Source organism: Acipenser ruthenus, chromosome 18 (assembly GCF_902713425.1).
Source record: "Acipenser ruthenus chromosome 18, fAciRut3.2 maternal haplotype, whole genome shotgun sequence".
Lineage (NCBI taxonomy): Eukaryota > Metazoa > Chordata > Actinopteri > Acipenseriformes > Acipenseridae > Acipenser > Acipenser ruthenus.
The window spans coordinates 27,448,673-27,458,938 of NC_081206.1; the positions used below are offsets into that span (position 1 = coordinate 27,448,673).

The 10,266-nt window shown below is 33.0% G+C and overlaps 1 protein-coding gene across 1 annotated transcript; it reads right to left on the reverse strand.

Annotated features, from left to right (window-relative positions):
- Positions 1-377: 377 nt before the first annotated feature.
- Positions 378-8,268, reverse strand: LOC117973957 (adenylate kinase 7-like). The gene is made up of 18 exons (XM_034927833.2): positions 8,111-8,268; positions 7,671-7,856; positions 7,412-7,520; positions 7,023-7,117; positions 6,753-6,863; positions 6,521-6,604; positions 5,998-6,086; positions 5,720-5,810; positions 5,390-5,467; positions 4,961-5,110; positions 4,327-4,455; positions 3,973-4,084; positions 3,461-3,589; positions 2,913-2,981; positions 2,163-2,360; positions 1,716-1,936; positions 1,065-1,223; positions 378-752 (listed from the first exon to the last, which is right to left on the reverse strand). Exons 1-18 carry the CDS (start codon positions 8,195-8,197, stop codon positions 714-716), a joined length of 2,136 nt encoding a protein of 711 aa, XP_034783724.1. The 5' UTR covers positions 8,198-8,268; the 3' UTR covers positions 378-713.
- Positions 8,269-10,266: the final 1,998 nt, after the last annotated feature.

Genomic DNA, 10,266 nt, shown 5'->3' on the forward strand with positions numbered 1-10,266 from the left:
CACACATTACACATCTTTAAGCAGACTCGTGAAATCATGAATGCTGTCTGGTTTGTGGATGGTGGTGGTAACGTTTTGTAACAACTTTTTTTTTTGTGCTTTAGTATGCATATTTTTACATAAATAAAGTTGATTTGCTGTTAATGTATGTTCAATGTTGTATTTTCCATTGCAGTAGTGGTGGATAGATGTTTCCTTTGCTTCAATGGTCGATCATCTTTTGCATCACTTTTTAAAATTTTATTTTACTATTAAAACTAAACTATGCATGAACTGGGTAATATATTCTTGAATGTAAATATATATTACAACATTTTCCCCCATTTCAGACTTTTTCATTGCAACAAATGCTTTAGTTTAAAAAAAAAAAAACTATATTCAACATTTTCCCATTTCAGGCATTTTTATTGCAACAAATGATTTACAGTTTCTGTAAGCAACAATTTTAATTCTACTGGCACTGGCCATCTTCATCTTACTGCAGTATATGAGCCAGATGAGACGCAGTAGTTAAGGTGCAATAGCACTTTGTAACACAAGAGGGCGGTGGTACATAGAATATTAGAGCAAAACGTACTATTATTTAATACAGATTAAAACTAAACTAACAAAACACAGGCATATCCAGTATAATTATACACACATTAATCAGTCATAGCATTGTATTTATTTATAATTCATCTGACTATTGCAGTAACTGATCAATTAAGTGTTCACTCCACTTGAGGATTGTTCTTGAATAAATATTCTGCCTAAAAAAAAAAGGAAAATTAGAATGCATACAGTTTTTAGAGTAACGTAAATTCTATTCCACAACATAAGACTAAAACATTTTATAATATCCTGGACCCAACTGTATTTTCATTCCTATCAAAACAATTACAAATAAACTTTAAATATCTTAAGTGACAATATTTGACGTACTGCTCTTGTTTGCTTTTTTAATCCATATTATAATACCATCCTTTTGATATGTATTTATTTTTAACAAAATCACAAAACTATAAAGGAAAGCTTGTCAACCTAGTAATTCTTTAATGCAATAATGATCAATTTGCATTTACCACAAAGTCCACTGGATCAGCTGGCCTGGCCTTACAGCATTCAATCAGCCCCTGGGTGAGTGTTGGCATGACATTCTTCATCAGGTAATTCCTTAAGGGAACAGACTGAGCTTCAAGTAACTCATGTTCCTGTCTTTTCACTTCTTCTAGACGTTTGTTCTAAAGCAAAACAACATTTTTGTTTAAAATACTGGATTTAACTAAATACAAATTAGCTTCCGGTCGTAAGTGACAAACAGAGGATTTATAGATGCACAGGTTCATTTCATTATCCCCTGCTGGGGATGTATGTTTCAGGCGACTGGGATATATAGTGGATGCCACCATACACATTGGAAGACATGCATACATTTTATATAGAATTTTACATAAGGTCTAGAGAACTGCTTATCCAATGGGGATGGAACTTGAAAAGGGCATTGTGTCATTATTATGTCACACTTACATTTTTACATAGACATAGAAAACCACATATCTAATTGTGATGAATCTTGTGAATGCCATTTCTTTGCATAAGTAATTAAGAGGATACGAATCTATGGGAACAATATGTTAGCAACTGGCCACAATTTACATTTTTACAGGTGCTTTTGGTGGATGTACGTCATGGCGATCTACTTTCTCATGCTACTTATGGCTTTACCCACTTACCCACTCCTCCCAGCGTGCAACCCTTTCAGCTGCCTCTTCTGCTTCTTTTTGCTCTCTCTCAGCCAGTTTAGCCTCTTCACGCTGAAATCGTTCATCAGCTAATTTGCACTCAAGCTCCTCCAGCTCTTCTGGAGAGAGCCCGTAGTTCCGGGGTTTTCCAACTGCTTTTATTATTTTTTCAGTCACAGTTGTATCTTCAAAATCCCCATTCATGGAAATATCTAAACCCAATAAAAATAATTCATGTAACAGACAAACACAAATATTCTACCCCCCCCCCCAACTCATTAGCTCAATTCTATATTCAATTAATTAGCTGAAATATAGGTACTGTTTTATATCCTTAAAATTGAGTCAGATGTGTGCATTTACATATTATTGTTCAAGGAAAAAAGATAATACAATCATAACAGGTTGACTTAAAATAACGTGTCTCCCCCTTCTTACCAATGTGTTCAGGATGAATCTCCAGCTCATCAAAATAGTTGAGCACAGTCTCGTCTTCCACGTTATATTCTCTGAAGAGTGCCAAGCGACGCAGGAACTGGTCCTGAGCGTAATGAGTCCCATCTACAACACTCTCGGGCAGATTCATCACCCGAGTCTTTAAGAACTCATCAGAGGCATCCAGAGCAAAAACATACTCTAGCAGAATAAGACCATAATATACAAAAAAAATAAAGAGGATTGCCAGGTTTCATTTCTAAAAACATATCTGTATGAGTAAATGCAAGAAAGTCTTGCTTATATATATATATATATATATATATATATATATATATATATATATATATATATATATATATATATATATATAATTGTAAATATACTGCAGTTTTTCTTTTTAGAATATACTATATAATGATCAGGTTAAAATAAAGTATTTAGGACTGTTTATTGTAGTAAACTGTAGTTTTTCAAGTACACTTCACAAAAAAATGTGGAGCAACTTTTTAATTTTTCAAAAACTCTACTAACAACACAAAGTATCAAATTTAAATATTTCAAGGGCGCACTCTTTACACAGTGAAATTAACAGATGCATGAATGGCATTATGTGTGAACATCAGTAACTACATTGTTAATTTAAAATATGTTTTTAAAAACCGCTGATGGTCTCTATTTTAACATTAGTTTTTTCTTTGAACTCACAATTAAATGACGAAGAAAACAACTTTCTTACGTAGACAGACCAACCTGGAATAATTGTTTTATCAAAGTTATGTGCTTTGCCTCTGGTTTCCTTTCCTTCTTCATCATCTTCACCTTAAACACAAACAAAATACTGCCTAAAGAATATACATGATGCTTTTTGTTTTAAATATGATCCTAATATGCTTTTGAACATTAATTGAATTGGGCTAATGGTGCTGTTTCTCAGTTATAACTTTCAAATACTAGAATTCTGTTAAATATTATGTTCATAAATACAAATTTCAATTACATCCAAGTCAGTTTTAGGAATTTAATATTTTTGCATTAAACCTGAAGATATTATAAAAACACTAATCTGGGCTAATGTGGCAGTTTGTTAATGCATTTCAGACCTGACCCATTATAAACTGTTTCAGGGTCAAGAACAAAAATTGTCTTAGCAGGCATAAACTGAACCTCTGTCAATTAATTTAATTGTTTTGGTACTGTCCCATGGCAACCCTTAAACAAACAGTCCTACTAACAATCATTAATTCCAAATGTATGGGTTTTTAGTAATAGCATTTAATGTATATAAAGTCATGGTTTACTGCAAAACAGCTCCTTGGCCTGTTCATAGCTCTTGGGGAATCCATCAAGAACATATCCCTGGTTCTGACACGGTTTTGACTTCAGCTTCTCTCTCATGAACCGGATGACATATTGATCATCTAAACGACCTAAAGATTCAAAAGACCCAAAACAACATGTATTAATCAATATTCAAAGTCATTTCTCTGTATGTGCAAAACAAATATGCAATTAATTTGGAAGCCATCACATCAAAATGAGTTATCCCTGCAACTGTCAAATGAAATTGTAAAAAGTTTGCAATATCAAGAATGGTATGAAGCAAACAAGAGGTGGAAGATTAAATGAGTTTTATTATACTTTCAAATTAACGTCTGTAATTAATTGATATTAATACAGTTGATATGCATGCTTGTGATTCCTTTTTGCTTTCTAATGTCACCTGCTGGTGGAAGATAAACTGACATATGTAACTGACATAGCACAGCTGTGGATTAAACATCAAAAGATTAATTGATAAAGCTTGTTGTACCTGCATTCTGTTCCATGTTTTCCTTGACTACATCAAGTAATTCCTGAGCATCTGCCACACCATCATTATCACCTTCTTCCTCACTTGTTTCTGGTAAGCGAGTCTGTTTCTCCTAAATAAACAGTTGCAAAAAAATATATTTAATAAATATACTTACACTATGTCAGAGGGGAGGTCTGTTATTGTAGGAAACTACTTTTAAATAGATATTAACAAACATATTGACTGATTTGGAAAACATTGTGTATGGGGTAACATTTGATAAAAGATACAAACATCACCCAAATTCCTCCTTTAAAAAGTATCATAAATATAAGAAAAGGTAACAATATTACAAAAGTGTACTTAACTTACAAGATTGGCTAAAACCTCAGTAATGACATCTTTGATTTTAATGTGGTGCAGCTTGTAGTGTTTACAGATCTTTTCTGCAACTGTGCTTTTACCAACTGCAGGAGGTCCCAGAATGCACATTTGTATTGGCTAAAAAAAGAAATATATATGTTTAACCATTCAGAAAAGCCAAGAATATATATCGTTTTTAAAGTGCATATAAAAAAAGTTTAAAGTTCCAAGCACGTTAGGAACGTCCTATTTTATTCATTAGGTTATGCTGACATCTAGTGATTTTACAGTGAAAAACAAACACAAAATAGATTTCTAATATTGTAACCTTGTAATAAACACATATTTTTCTATGGAGAAAAGTTATTTTATTAATGTAACTCAATGCTATTCCATGTACCAAACAAAAATTGTGGATTATAAACACAATATGCAACAGACCGTGGCAAAATATGTGCTACACCAATGAGTACTATGGTTAAAATCTACTTATTTTCATTTCAATTACTGGATGTTCAGCAGCAGCATGTTACATGTTATATACTGTTAGTTGGTGTTTTAAATGTTTGTTGGTAAATATAAAACATGAAAGGCCATGTAGCTGATCACAATAATATGATCCAAGTCCTGTTGTGTTACTTACCAGAAGTCCTCTGCTTTGCTTGTATTCCTTAACGACATGTTCTATATTTCCTATCATCCCACCCTCTGCCACCCAGTTGATATTGAAATGTTCTTTCACAAAAACAGCTTCCATGCATATGTTCACCAAAAGTGAATCAATATCAGCTTGCTGCAAAAAACATTTCAAAGAACAATATTTGTTAATTTCATTAGTTTTTTTTTCTTTTTTTTTCTTCAAATTTTATTTAAATAGAAATACAAAAATGAAACAATAATGCACGACAGGAGGTTTTCAACATCTGTCATTAATCAGGTCCACTAGGATGGAACAATATTCTTTTTTCAATTAAAATGTTATTGTGTGTCAGTTTATCTACAGGTTTATTTCATGTGTCTGCTTGTACTTTTGGGAAAGAAAAAAAACCCAGAAAAACGGTGTAATACGCACTGTTAAGTTTTTGCTGAGGAAGGCATCTTCTTTAGGCACTTGTTGTACTTTGCCAGGCCCAAGTGAAATACTAATAGCCTGTTGAAGAAACATCCACAATCTGAAAGCTTTTATAGCTTAAAAAGCCTTTTTTTTTCTAGATTCAGTTAATAGAATTAATTTAAAGACATATAATTCAATAGATACAGTAAAACAAGTGCATCACAATTTACTGTTTAATTTGTTTTTTTTAACTATTAGACTGCTCCCAATTGGATAATGAACAGAAGTAGTACTGGTATACACATTTATATTTTCAGCTTTTCTATCCTACAAAGCAAGCGTACCCACCTTAATTATGTCTTCAATTGTATGTTTAGAATCATCGACAGCAACCAGGTAGTGAGTTTTTGGCTTGTGGTCTATTATATTTTGTAACACTCTAAAGAAACATATAAAGGCACAGTATTAGTTTACATTTCATTGGCAGATAAGTCTCTAGATCCAAATGTATCTATATTTTGTATTAAGATTTATTACTCAATATAATATAATATAATATAATATAATATAATATAATATAATAATTCACTTTTCCATAGAAAAAAAGGAAAATAAACAAAACAAACCCTGCCAAATCATTAACATGAATAGTAGGAATAAAGTTGTTTCCTGGTCCAAAGACAGGGAGTGCAGGAACCTCTCCATACCATGCTGTCTAAAAAAGAGAGCAACAAACAAAAAAAAAATTAATTATAACTATAACTAGCGAGTATTTACCTAACATGGCATATCACACTAACGTGTTCTCACACATACTCATCATCTGTTCAAAGCAAGCACTGCAAGCAAGCAGGTAGGTATGCTTTAAACAGAACTATTAATAGCCAGAAGGTTGGTTTTTAGGATTTTGTGGGGACAATCTGTTGTAAAAAATGTTAACTTCCAGTTTCATCCCCCCCACAACTACACAATTATTCAGATCAGTCCAACAAAGCGTTCAGAAGTTTCAAACCTCACATCCTTCCACAGAAACAAACAGCCAACTATCCAAACCGGAAAACATATAAACACAGTTACATAATTTGCACTGCACTGCAACTTTCACACATGAACATATATTACATACATCAAACTTGAGCAGCTGTTTACCTTGAAAAAGAAGTGAAAAATCTGTTCACCTGCTCCATATTGAAGGCCTGCCGCAAGAACATAGGTTGAAAGTTTGCTCTTGCTCTGAAAGTTAAAGATAAAATCCATACAGTTCAGTATCAGTATATTTATTATCGGATTTCAGATCCTGGGAACAGTATTAAGGATTTATTTCAAAACACTTTGTTGGTAAGTAGAGTATTAAATACATTATGTTTTAAAAATTGCTTACTGTTTTTCCCATTTTAATCACTAGTTTCTCAGCACTAATGTGATCTTTGAAGTTAGGATGAGGTCGTCTTCTCCTGTAGTCATCTTCAGTAAAGGGGATTTCAGGATCATCCTAAAAAAAAAACAAAAAAATGTCATAACTAAAAATACAAAAAATAAACAACGCTTTACAATGTTTCCATGTTTGTTCGTTTTTTTTTTTTTTCTGTGATGCTTATGTTTCAGCTTGTAAGATAGTAAGGTCAGATAGTAAAATGATATTATTACTTACGGGGTCAATGGGTTTGCTAAGACTCCATGTCATTACAGTTGATATTAAAATGAACATCTTTGGACTGTTGAAATGTTCCAGTTCGGAATGTAGTGCTAAAATTAGGATTATAAAAAACAAACAAACAAACAAACAAAAAAGAGTAATATGAGGTTAGACAATGGAATCTTTGACCAGTTTTTCTGTCTTTCTTATTTAATGATCAAATATGCATTATGAATGATATACAAGCAGACAGCAAAAAAACAAAACAAGTTTCAGTTCACATACCAGATAATCAATATTTTGTTCAGAAATCTTAATTAATTTATTAACTTAAAGCACTCCAATGGATCCATGATATTTCTAAGTCAACTGTTACGTACAGTACACTGTAAATAAATTCAAACCTGAGATTGCCCAACAAGCTTCATCAATCTGCTGAAAATCCTCGGTAATGTTGTAAATGATAACATCACACTCCATAAGACGATCCAGGAGCTCTTCTCGTTTTGATATCTACAAGTAAACACCAAAAGCTGTCATCAACGGATTTGTTTGTCTCTCTTTGTCTTTAAATGGTATCTTAACTTGACGAAGGAATGACTGGGTGCTTAAATTGAGGTTCATGCCTAAAACGTTATTTACACCCTGTTGTATTAGGCGTACCGAGTATTCTTCTAAGGCAAAAGCAGTTTTCTTCTCTTCTGGTTTGGATAGGGTCCCGACAATCTGGAAGGTTATTCCCTTAGGTTGAATGCTTTTTGTGTCTTGAGATGTATTATCTTGTTCTTCATTCTCTTCCTCACCACCGGCTGCTTCTAGTGATGCTCCAACAACACAATTTGACAGATACTGGGGCATACAAAGGAAATGCATTAAAAAACTAGCAAAAATCATGAGTTTATTCCCAAATCATATTCTAGAAAAACTAAAACTAAAACAAAAGTTAACTTCCGTAAATATAAAGCGTGGCTGTATAAAACGGTACAGTTGTAATTTAGTTATTTCCTTCAACAGCTAGATACAAAACAAGTACACCTTGCTGAAACAACGCTGTGTATTTTTATAATCGACTCGCAATTTATTAAGCATAACTTAATTCTTACCTTTCCAATGTTTCTGGATGTGTACAAATCGATATGGTTAATAAAAACCCTTTTACTGCGCAAAACTTCTTTTTCTTCGTCTGCCATAGCAAACCACTCGCGAGGACTGCTGTTGCTAACAAAACATACGCTGCTTTCCCGTTGCTAGGAAGGGGTCTTGACTGGATACAGGCACTACTTCAGACAGCTTGTGAACTGTGCAGTAATCTTCACATTCATTTAGCAGGCAGGAGCTGGTCAGGGCGACTTTAATGCACCACTCATATATGCTATATCGTTTCGTCAAATCAAAACAAAAAACTCACAAATTGAAAAATGTGACATTTCTAAATCTAACATGAAATTCCTTACTACTATTATGTCATCCGGTAGACTTTCACAATATCATGTTTCTATGTATGTGTGTTTGCACGCCCAATTTTTCAGTTTTTTATTTGTTAAAAAAGTTTGAAATATCCAATAAATTTCGTTCCACTTCATGAATGTGTCCCACTTGTTATTGATTCTTCACAAAAAATTACAGTTTCATATCTTTATGTTTGAAGCCTGAAATGTGGCAAAAGGTCGCAAAGTTCAAGGGGGCCGAATACTTTCGCAAGGCACTGTAATTCACATATTTATTTACATGTATCTAGATATACAAATACAACAAAATATAGTCGTAATGAATTCTCAACCGTGGCAAGCCACCCTATATGCACACTTGCTTCAGTAAATATACTGTGCTGATGTGCTGTACAATAATGCATGATCTTTTGATTTATGTCAGTAAGACAATAGATTGGTAATTTACTTCTGATCCATGAGGTACAAAGAAAGAATCTGTCTCTCAGAATGTGTCTCCTTTTTAAAAGTACCATAATACAGCCTTTGTTTACAAATTAAAAATTTGCTAGTACAACATAATGTGATATGATGAAATATTAAGTGTTTAATATAATATAATCTCTGTGCATTGTTATTGACAGCAGCCTGGTTATTCTGTGCATCATATACAGTATTGATATGCTTGTTGTTAATTGCCCTGGATTAACCAACATTATATCCTTACTCTATCTAACCAGGATAAAAAGTGCTAGGTTGTTAAAATAGAGTAATAATTATATAAGAAAAATATCCTGTCAATACAGTAGACCCTATTAATATGGACTTGTCAATTTAATCTTCCAGTAATGTACTACCTGTTTAATCAGGCTTTATTTTTGGAACACATTATAAATCACATTAGTTAAGAGCTGGACATAAAACAAATGACTGAAAGGGAGCGATTGTGTCATACTTTATGATAGTGTTCTCCACGCTAATTAACTTATGATGTATGTTAAGCTTGGAGTGACTTGTTAATTGATTATTAGAAAATTCCAGGCATTGAATCAGGCTTGGAAGAAGCATAATCAATGAAAAGAGCCTCCTCAGCCTGTGCACAGTGTTGAAAGATTTGTGGGTTTCCTTCTTTGTATCCTCCAGCCCAACTTTGATAAAGAGATTTTTTTTATTGTATTATACACTAGTTGATAGAAACTAGTGTATAATACAATAAAAAAATCTCCTAAATGTATTTCTCTTACTATATATGCAAAATAGTTGTGTACAGTATGACATTGCAGCGGTTTATACTTCAGTCACTATCACTGTTTTTCATTAGTGTTGTTGGATATTTTATTAAATGTGTAAAAGTTTGGACCGAGGAAATACAACCAACATAAGTACAGCTTCTAATGCTGTATCAGAATGTATTGATTTCCCGCACACTGTTCATAGTAGAGTTAAATGATATCAATAATGCAGAGTTTAAATTACTTGTCTTTGATGTTTATGAAGAAATTGGAGAACAATTACCAGCCTCTGAGCTCAACATTGTGGTACCAAACTGCTGTGGTGTTACTAAATAAACCGCCATGGTGTCATTGAATACAAAATGTAGCCTAAATGTCACCACCAAGGGAATAATCGATAAAAGCACTTGAACCCCAATTGGCATGAAATAATGTGTTCTGCATTACAATTGCAGTACTTAAAGGGCATTGATTTAATCAAAGTTTTAATGTGCCAGTAGTAACAAGTAAGCTCTGCCTCCTATTTGCAACATTCTTAAAAACTTGTCCCCGGCCTGGAAAGTTCTGTGGGCTGCACTGGTAATAATCTTTAAAGCATAA

Bases quoted from the DNA above. Each gene is read 5' to 3' on its own strand.
- LOC117973957 (XM_034927833.2), bottom strand. From the start codon at position 8,197: ATGGCAGACGAAGAAAAAGAAGTTTTGCGCAGTAAAAGGGTTTTTATT. The intron at 6,087-6,520 runs GTAAACAGCTGC...TCTCTTTTTTAG, and splicing joins TTTTTCACTTCTTTTTCAAG to ACAGCATGGTATGGAGAGGT. The intron at 753-1,064 runs GTAAATGCAAAT...TTTTTTTTTTAG, and splicing joins CTGATCCAGTGGACTTTGTG to GCAGAATATTTATTCAAGAA.